At 44.9% G+C, this 10,309-nt stretch overlaps 1 protein-coding gene across 1 annotated transcript; it reads left to right on the forward strand.

Moving 5' to 3' along the window:
* Positions 1 to 1,675: 1,675 nt before the first annotated feature.
* Positions 1,676 to 8,943, forward strand: PRRT1 (proline rich transmembrane protein 1). The gene is made up of 4 exons (XM_056538056.1): positions 1,676 to 1,832; positions 2,549 to 2,868; positions 3,224 to 3,400; positions 7,827 to 8,943. Exons 1-4 carry the CDS (start codon positions 1,814 to 1,816, stop codon positions 8,001 to 8,003), a joined length of 693 nt encoding a protein of 230 aa, XP_056394031.1. The 5' UTR covers positions 1,676 to 1,813; the 3' UTR covers positions 8,004 to 8,943.
* The last annotated feature ends 1,366 nt before the right edge of the window (positions 8,944 to 10,309 follow it).

A 10,309-nucleotide genomic window follows, 5' to 3' on the forward strand; every position in this document is an offset into this window, starting at 1 on the left:
AGGGGGCGCTACCAGACACCAGTCACTGCATACACTTCAGTAATACAAGTAAAGAGTACAGAACATGTAATACCTCACTGTACTGTAGGGGGCGCTACTAGACATCAGTCAGTGCATACACTTCAGTAATACAGGTAAAGAGTAGTACAGAACATGTAATACCTCACTATACTGTAGGGGGCGCTACCAGACACCAGTCAGTGCATACACTTCAGTAATACAGGTAAAGAGTACAGAACATGTAATACCTCCCTCTACTGTAGGGGGCGCTACCAGACACCAGTCAGTGCATACACTTCAGTAATACAGGTAAAGAGTACAGAACATGTGATACCTCCCTGTATTGTAGGGGGCGCTACCAGACACCAGTCAGTGCATACACTTCAGTAATACAGGTAAAGAGTACAGAACATGTAATACCTCCCTGTACTGTAGGGGGCGCTACCAGACATCAGTCAGTGCATGCACTTCAGTAATACAGGTAAAGAGTACAGAACATGTAATGCCTCCCTGTACTGTAGGGGCGCTACCAGACACCAGTCAGTGCATACACTTCAGTAATACAGGTAAAGAGTACAGAACATGTAATACCTCCCTGTACTGTAGGGGGCGCTACCAGACACCAGTCAGTGCATACACTTCAGTAATACAGGTAAAGAATAGTACAGAACATGTAATACCTCCCTGTACTGTAGGGGGCGCTACCAGACACCAGTCCGTGCATACACTTCAGTAATACAGGTAAAGAATAGTACAGAACATGTAATACCTCCCTGTACTGTAGAAGGCGCTACCAGATATCAGTCAGTGCATACGCTTCAGTACTACAGGGGTTTTACCTGTAAAATGCCCATTCTGATTGGTCAGTTCTTCCGGCCATTGACACGTTTCACAGATCTGGACTGTCTGTACATTGTATGTTAAGTCTGGTTTCAATTTACAATGATCCAGAAAAGACCATTGTATGTTGAAACTATTGTATGTTGAGGCCATTGTAAGTTGAGCGATCGCTGTACTGGTCTCTTATGGGGCAGGTGTGGTTTGAGGCTCCCGTAGGCACCAAGGCCCCGTTGCGACTACCTCTGCACCCCCTATAGCTACGCCCCTGTTTGTGGTTGATTTTATTTGGATGCTGACGTCTTTCGGAAATGTTGTGTCTTGCCTATGGGTGTTACATATGGTCCCTTCCCCATCTCTGCTGTAAATTACCATTCGATGGAGCACTTCAGGCGTTCATGTAGGATCTGGAAGGATCCGACATCTCTTCCTAACGTGTCTCCATCTGAAGAATAATGATGTGACAAGGACCAAAATCTGGACCTACCCCCCATCCCCCCTCAAACCACCCCCAGGGAAAGAGAAGGGACTGTCATCGCCGCTGTTGACACAATATTTGAAATTAACTCATTGTTCCCTGTGACAATTGAACGAATGTGACCTTTAGAAGGAGAAGAAGAAAGAGGAGAGAACTACAGAGGAACCGAGAGAACAGAAGGAGGGGAAAGTGAAGTGGAAGGAGAGGGAGAATATTGGGAGGAGGAGAAGACAGGAACAGTGGGGGACACAGAAAAAGAGAATTACAGGGAAGAGGAGGGAAATCACAGGAGGAAAGGAGAGGGGGTGAGAGAATCAGAGGAGGAGGAGGAGAGAGGAGGGAGGCAGACTGGCTACTGCAGAAAGAATTGGTGCAGGATCAGAAGAGAAGCTCTGAGGGGGGGAGACGTGAGCGGGGGCGAGGAGAGACCCCCCATCCTGCCACATCTATCCGAGGACCCCCCTAAGAAAACCAGCACAGCTCCCTCCCCCCAGAGACATGTCCAGCGAGAAAACAGGTAAGGGGGGATACAGATGACATCATGGATTCATGGGAACGGGGTGGTCTGAATGGAGGGTCTATGCTGGAATTATCACTCCGTGCACCTGACGTTTGTCTGTAGTCTTCATTTCATGTCCCCCATCGTGTCCTGCCAGATGTCCGTCATCCTCATCATCCTCACCGATAACCCCTGGTCACAGCTGGAGACCCACGGAAAGGAGCCGAGGGGCTGTGATGGAATGGATGGTAGAGAAGATGTCAATGTAAGGGGGCTAGGCCTCTTACATTGCTAAGTGATTCCATGGTAGCATCCTAAATATATATATATGTTCTGCAAGTATAAGGTAAACAACCATAGGGAATCAGGTTATCTATCTATCTTTTTATCTATCATTATCATGTCTATCCCATGGTACACATATATGTACACACATATACGCGCCTATCTACTACACCATATATGAGCACGTATACTCATGTATCTTCTATCTTACAGTATATATGATCTAGGTAAGAGTATTTACCTAAATTGTATATGCACTATATACAGAAGACTGTATATACTGTGTGTATTTGTGTGTGTGTCTATATTTGGATCTGGTTGTCCCTGTCACTTCTTGTGTGTTCTGACCTGTTGTTGCCCCAGGGGGTTGTTATCTACAGAGCTGTGACTGACAGCGTCCTCTCTTTCTTTCTCGCCCCCCTCCTGCCCTGTCTCCTCGTTCTGTCCAGGCCCTCCGGACTCGGGACCCCACAGCTCCCCTCCACCATATAACCAGCCGGTGGGGGAGGGTCCCTGTAATGGAGTTATTCCCGGTTATAATGATCCTCCACCACAGCCATCCAGTGCTACACTCCCCCGTCAGGATGCTCAAGGCTATCTTCAGGAGACCCCATTTACGGGAGCACCACCAGCCCCTCAAGGGTATGTGGTGCAGACTCATTCAAACACAGGAACACTACCAGTTGGAGGGTATGTGCCACAAGCAACAGGGTATCCCATGCACCTGCAGCCCTGCACAGCCTACGTCCCGGTGTATCCCATGGGAACGGTGAGTACAGACTCTTCACTTGTATACTATGGGCTTGTTATGATGGGTATTAAACAAACAGCATTAAAGAATACTTTACTAAAGAGCATCTCCTAAAAAATCACCAGTTTCCAGCCTTAAGGGAAGTAGGGTGACATCTCGTGTGACCCCCACGTTGAGCACCCACTAGGGTTGTCACTCAATGCTCCCAAGCTCTTGGGAACTGACAGAGTCCTAGATTTATCATTCATGAAAGTTGGGTCACCGCCCCTATAGGAGATGCACTAATATCCATATTTATGTCATGTTTCTACATTTTTCTATACTTGGAACCTAAGTTATCGCTTTCATTTACCTTTTGTTATCTTTTCAACAGCAATATCCAGCTGGAACTGTCCCACCCCAGCCTGGGGTCCCACCTCCTCAGATTCCTCCTGGACTGGCCCTTTTAGAGCCACGACGTCCTCCCCATGACTATATGCCGATCGCTGTGCTCACTACAATCTGCTGCTTCTGGCCCACCGGAGTTATTGCCATCATAAAGGCTGTGCAGGTGAGTGTATCCTGGTGGAACAAAGCACTATCACAGGTCATGACCGATCTTCTTAGAGACCATCCGTTTTTGTAAGACCATCTGGGTGCTCTCCTATTTAAACTGCCCATACACATAATATATGTGTTAGTCGAACCCACTGATTTTGATGAAACTGTAGACTGTCTATTGTGTATGGTGGTCCCCTGACTTTGCCAGCAGGTATTTTGGGAGACAAGGATCGCGCATGACCTTGTGGTCCAGCGGAGAGTCTGGGAGTATCTTTCCCCCTATCCCCATTGAGACCACAAGTATACATTCATGTGTATGGGAGGGGGACCAGCAGAGATAGCTGTTGGCCAGCAGCTCATATGTGTATGTCCAGCATTAGATTGGGTCACTTTGTGTGGAGAATTATATCCTTAGTACACTTAGTCAGTCTGGGGTTCGTTGTGCCCACCAGAGGAATGGTTCTGGTGGTCGACCCACTAGAACACATACATGTAAACTTTCCATGCTCAGGGCAAATTATCAGTAAGGTCTAATAGGTTGCATGTGAATCATCCCATAAATAATAGACCCTAATGGTGAGTGATTGGCTACAAAGTCACCTCTCAATTAGTTATCCTCAGCTGGACCTTTGGGCCCATTTTCGTATCAGATTCTGGGCCCAACGGAGTAACCTCAGGTTTTAGTTGGGCCAGTTTGACCTTGGTGCAATGTCTTTCAATATCTGACTCATTGGTCGTAAAATATCCAAATACACGTCCTACAAATTAATCTTTATCTTAGTCACTGGAACAACGTCTTATAGAATCATGTTGATGTTTTTCTGTTTGATCGAGCAACTTAACACCTCTGGAAAATAAACTGATAAAGGACTGTCATAAAATATTGTGTGCACAGTCTCCTCAGAGAATCCATGCTGACAGTCCTAAGATCCAAAAGCAGGATACAAACAGTCTTATCTTGGAGAAAACTAAGAATTTGGATGCCATGTATTGGTGCATCTCTCACGATACTTGGTCAAGTCCATCTACTGCTGCCATTTTTGGGTCTAGTTGAACGGTTGATCATCAGTCATGAGTCCAGGGCTCAAAGATGGACCCCACACCACATCTATAGTTAATAATGTTCATATGGTCTTCAGCTTTAAGGGACCAGTCAGTCTGACCAGTCAGTTCTTGTAGAATTTGTATTTCTAAGATTGGGGCGTCTCTCACGATTCTTGATCAAGTCTATCTACTCTACTCTACATTAAAATGTGCTAATTTTTCCAATATTCTTGTGGTGAACTGAGGGGTTATGCAATAAGTGGCAGAAGGCCATGGTCCAGAAGTGACCCCCCCCCCCCCAATGGGAAGCTGTGAGATTACTTTCTGTTGTACCAATGGTTTATGGGGCTCAACTCCTCTCTCGACTGATGGTATCACAGTAAAGGACACTATTAGAAAAATACAACCAACCGGTCATTTTATTTTTCTTGAGAATTCTTATACCTGGGCCTTGGGGGACTCTTGTGATACTTGATCTGGTCTACTTACCATTCCTCATGATGCTATTGGATGTTGAATGTCATCAGGAGACACTGTGGTATTCTCCATACACCACGTATTGTTCTCTGTGCCTTTCTCAGTGGGGCCTTCTACCTGATCGTAGATACTTAAAAAAAAGTACGATATCTTACGACACATTTTCTGATAAAACTGAGTATTTATTCATAACTGATGTCACAAATGGCAAAACATCAATGTTTAGGCCATGCTGGGCCTTGTTTTTAGACCTGAGGGAGGTACTATGTCGTAAAAAAAAAGGTCCTAGGTGGTGTTTTCCTGTTGGTAAAGTTAGGAATAAACACTATGGGGAGATTTATCAAAACCTGTCTAGAGGAAAAATTGCCGAGTTGCCCATAGCAACCAATCAGATTGCTTCTTTAATTTCTGAAAAGGCCTCTGAAAAATGAACGAAGCGATCTGATTGGTTGCTATGGGCAATTAATCAACTTTTCCTCTAGACAGGTTTTGATAAATTTCCCCCTATGCTTTTTTTGTCATTAAAGGGAAACTGTAATCAGTGTTACCCACCCTAACCTGTTGGTACAGTTGTGTAGTGCGGGGACACTGAGGACAACCATACTAAACCTGATCCCGTTCCGTGTTCCCATTGTCCCGCTATCTCCCTCCATATCTTCCGTTCCGGAACTGGCTTGGGGCACTGGCTTCGCCAGTGCCCCAAGCCAGCTCCGAAGCAGAAGATACGTAGGAAGATAGCGCGACCACAGAACGGGATCAGGTTACTATGGTTGTTCTCAGTGTCACCCGCAATACACACCTGTACCAACAGGTTAGTGCGGGTAACACGGATGAGAGTTTCCCTTTAATGTTGCATTATGATTTTTTTTTGGGATACCCATCATGCTCTCCTCCCATTTTTTTTTTTTTTTTTACGGTATCAGCATTTGAACTCCATCTCCTCATTCCGCACATGTTCTCTCCATTTTACTCTTCTCCTAGTCCTCAATGTTCCTCCCAGCAGGTGGCATTTCGAAACGTTCTAGCAATTGCGAAGAACAATTGGAAGACTTCCAAAAATCATACAACAAATGCATTTCCCTTGGTTCAGTTCGATCTTCATACTAAGTAGATATCAAGTCCAGCTAAATGTTGACTTTGGTCGGTTTCTGTCTGTTACTTGTGGTCCTGTTATGGTTGGAGATGTTTTTGGAGGAGATCCAACACTTCATCGAGTGCACTTGTTGTGTTCATTCGTCTTTGTAGATAGAGGTTCGGTTTCCTAATAGTTTCTTATAAGTCTTCTTGTCATTCGTGAGTAACCTTCAAAAAAAAAAAATCTCCTCCGCTTTGGTGTCTCTGTGTGGGTGGAGGCTCAGATCTGTAGCGGAACAAACTGTTTCCTATATCTCTACGTCAGTCGCTGGTTTTATTGCTTCAATGTTTTTTTTAATAAAATTTTTTAGATGCAACCGAGAATTGTAGCATCGTTGAGCATTTCGTCCCTCTACGTGGGAAATTCTCATGTGTGGTCCAATAGATAATAGCATCAGTAGCGCACATTACAGAACAGACGAGCACAGACAAGAATAGGAACCCTCAGGGTGTCAGGATTTTTGTAGACCAGAATATGATTTAATGGAGCGGAGAAGAAACTGTATAGAAATAAAAAAAATACAGAGCAGAGAGTGGATACCAAAGCAGTGGAGTAGGTGAAGGGATGAGGGGTGGGGGGCAGAGAGTCCCCTTTGGAATAATCCTATAATTTACTACTTGCTTGCTAGTTGGCTGTAGGTACATGGGAGTCCGCACTACATATCCTTGGGGGGGGGGGGGGGGGGAGGGGCAAGGCCGGGGGGCTAGTGGTGCTCCTGGAAATGGGGTCTCCGGAAGATAGCCTTGATATGCAGCAATGTACGATATGCTTTTCTTCTTATACACTGGTGGCACATCGTTCTGGCCTCCATATCAACTATAAAGCTTTAAAATGTTTAAGGTGGAGAGCAAGGTTGAAGAGGCCAAAGGTTTTGTGCTTTCAAGACTACCTGTCATGATCTTGTTAAATTTTATAATCCTCCCAGTTCCCTATTGGCTGTGGACAGTACTTCAGGACATCTGATTTAATAATGTAAAAAAACAAACAAACAAAAAAACTCAGGGTGCTAAAAAAAGAAAAGCATACTCACCTGCTCCCCCTCGACTGACGCTTTAGCAGCTCCTTGTCCTTGCTGCTCATTGCTAGTTCCTGTGGCACCTTGATTCCGCATGAGCTGCCTGCTCTGCCAGCTACTGGCCAAGACGGGTCCCCGCTGCAATCAATGATTGGCTGAAAGGGAAGTTCCTGCAAAGTTAATGCACAGGAAACAGGAAGCAGAAATGAGTGGAGTTGGACGTGGGAGTTGTCAGAGTGGCAGCAACAGGGGAATGGGGAATGAGAGTATGCTTTATTATCTTTTTAGCACCCTCACTCTTTTTAGAAAAAAATTCTGGAATACCCCTAATCCTGTAAGCAGAACATGTCTCCAGGGCCTTATCGATGTTGGCTGTCTCAGGGTGCTTGGGTGGCCTATTGTGCTTAACTGGCTATACTTAGCATCAGAAACCTGGTCATTTGTTTTGCCTAAAACTTTAAGGACCCTGGGTGCCACCCTCTGGGGATGCATGTGAACCGAGCACCCTCCAAGTCTGGAGATCACCTCTATAGACCTTGGTAGCAATATGAACTGGCCATGACCTTCAGTGTCATGGCTACCACCTAGAGGAGAGGGGAGTTCATACAACAGGGTACCAGTCCTTGGTTTCTAAAACGCAATCCTATATATATATATATATATATATATATATATATATATATATATATATATTATCAACCATTTGTTCTTCCATGGTAGTAGAATGGGTACATAGTTTGATCTCATCTGCCTTTATCTCTACAGGTCAGGACAGCTTTGGCTCGAGGAGACATCATGTCTGCAGAAATAGCATCTCGAGAGGCCCGGAACTTCTCCTTCATCAGCCTGGCAGTAGGAATTGCCGCCATGGTCCTGTGCACCATCCTCACAGTGGTTATTATCATCGCAGCTCAGCACCATGACAATGACTGGGGTAACTGAATGATCCCTCTGGGACTTGGGGGCATCTGATGTACAGGCCAAGCCACCAAGATCTCACCCAGCACTTTCTTAACTCGCCTATCTCCAGACCTTTTTTTCTAGATTATCTCTTTTTTATTCCTTTTTCATCTTCTTTAACGTCTTCCTTTCATTTTTCCTTCTTGTGTTCTTCCTTCATTCTTCTCCCACCAATATTTTCTTCTCTCTTTGCCCTTATAAATGACCCTGTTTTATATTTTTCCAGTTTCCATCCTTTCTTTCTTTGACCATGTTTGACCTCTCCATATCGTCTCTCTCTCCCGTGTTTCCCATCCACCACAGTGCTCTCTGTCTCCTACCTTCTTCCCTGTCTGCTCCCGTCCTATTCCCCTCTGTTGTTTTAAATAATACAGGTGCCATCTTGGGGTGTTATGGGGTAAAATAGGAGTTTCATGGGGGTATTTTTCAGCTATGTATTGTGGGTGCAGAAGAACAGTAGGCTGATAAGAAGGCCTCCAGGAGATAGCTCGAGAGACATAATGGACACAGGAAAATGGGTGGACTGTCACATGGGCGAGTGGTCCTTCCGAGAGAGACAGACAGACAGGCGAATTTTACAAAGAGTGAATGAAGATTTTTGGAATGAGTGATTGACATGAGATGATGGGACAAGCTGGCCATAGACACGGTGGGTCGAGAGGTCTTTCGGCTGACAGTTCAAGTAAATAAAAATGGACTGTATAAGTCAAGAACTGCCAAAACCCTGAGGGTAACTAAGAGCCCGTTGACAACAGAAGGCTGGCGGACCCCCCAAAATAGGAAAGATCTGCTAACCACAGCCTATTGTCTATGGTCACTATTAGAGATGAGCGAACTTACAGTAAATTCGATTTGTCACGAACTTCTCGGCTCGGCAGTTGATGACTTATCCTGCATAAATTAGTTCAGCTTTCCGGTGGTCCGGTGGGCTGGAAAAGGTGGATACAGTCCTAGGAAAGAGTCTCCTAGGACTGTATCCACCTTTTCCAGCCCACAGGAGCATCTGAAAACTGAACTAATTTATGCAGGATAAGTCATCAACTGCCGAGCCGAGAAGTTCGTGACGAATCGAATTTACTGTAAGTTTGCTCATCTCTAGTCACTATTAACCAGGATAAGATATGATAAGCCATATGGAAATTGAGGAGAATGGGTTTATATAAGATGACAGGTGCGAACATAGTAATAAGAACACAATACCGATTACTTAGTAAACATGCGCCCCGTGCTGCTATTACCTTTATATATTTAGTCAGATAGATCAACAAATTCACATTTTTGGGGAATCCATACTGGTGCCAGATAAATCTAGCTGCTTTGGTTCTCCAAGGTGTCAGATTATCAAAAGTACCCTATTATTAAAGGTCCGGCACTGCTGTAAAAGCATGGACACTTGGAGACACCGACCCCCCCCCGACACTTCCGCACTTTATATTTAAGCTTAAAGGGAACCTGTCATATTAAAAAAAAAGGTTCTTCAATCTACAGACATCATGTTCTAGAGCAGGAAGAGCTGAGCAGATTGAATCATTTTACGGGAAAAGATTCAGCAGAACTTATTTATTCATGTAATTCTCTGCTCATTCGGGGCTTAGGAGTCCAGTGGGCGGACCTAGCGTATCGGCTATTTCTATGCATGCTTTCCCACATAGACATACAGTATATCAATCTTCTCAGCTCCTCCTGCTCTTTAACCTGCTTCCTACAGATTGGACATGATGGATTCCTTATAATCTACTTGATCTGCAGTTGTGCCTGGTGCCGCATTGTAGTCATTACGAAATTTTGACTATATTATTGTATGGCAAATTGTATTTGCCGTCCTTTTGGCAGTAGCGGAAGAGTCACAACTTGCTTCGCACCGCTCTAGACGGAGACGTTCTTACGGCCTGTTACCTGGGGAAATCTTGCCTCGACAATCTGATTAATTGACTCTTCCGCTAACCCTAATATGAAGATATTTTTGGATTTTTTCATTAGAGCTTGATACATTTAGGTCATACACATCTGGTGCAGGTACGAAACCGGCTCCGCCAATGGGATTTCCTATACTAGGTCACCGCATAAGGCAGTGTTTCCCAACCAGGGTGCCCCCAGCTGTTGCAAAACCACAACTCCCAGCATGCCCGGACAGCCTTTGGCTGTCCGGGCATGCTGGGAGTTGTAGTTTTGCAACAGCTGGAGGCACCCTGGTTGGGAAATACTGTCTTAAGGACTAAAGAAGCCACATACAACCCATTATATCGGCATAGATAGATTTTCGGTGGTTCTGTCCTTGTGTATAATAT

This window comes from Hyla sarda, chromosome 9 (assembly GCF_029499605.1).
Source record: "Hyla sarda isolate aHylSar1 chromosome 9, aHylSar1.hap1, whole genome shotgun sequence".
NCBI classification, from domain to species: Eukaryota; Metazoa; Chordata; class Amphibia; order Anura; family Hylidae; genus Hyla; species Hyla sarda.

What these genes read in the sequence shown, in the direction of transcription:
- PRRT1 (XM_056538056.1), top strand. An exon ending in CGGTGTATCCCATGGGAACG is followed by an intron (nt 2,869 to 3,223) that starts GTGAGTACAGAC and finishes TCTTTTCAACAG; the next exon opens with CAATATCCAGCTGGAACTGT. An exon ending in CCATCATAAAGGCTGTGCAG is followed by an intron (nt 3,401 to 7,826) that starts GTGAGTGTATCC and finishes TTATCTCTACAG; the next exon opens with GTCAGGACAGCTTTGGCTCG.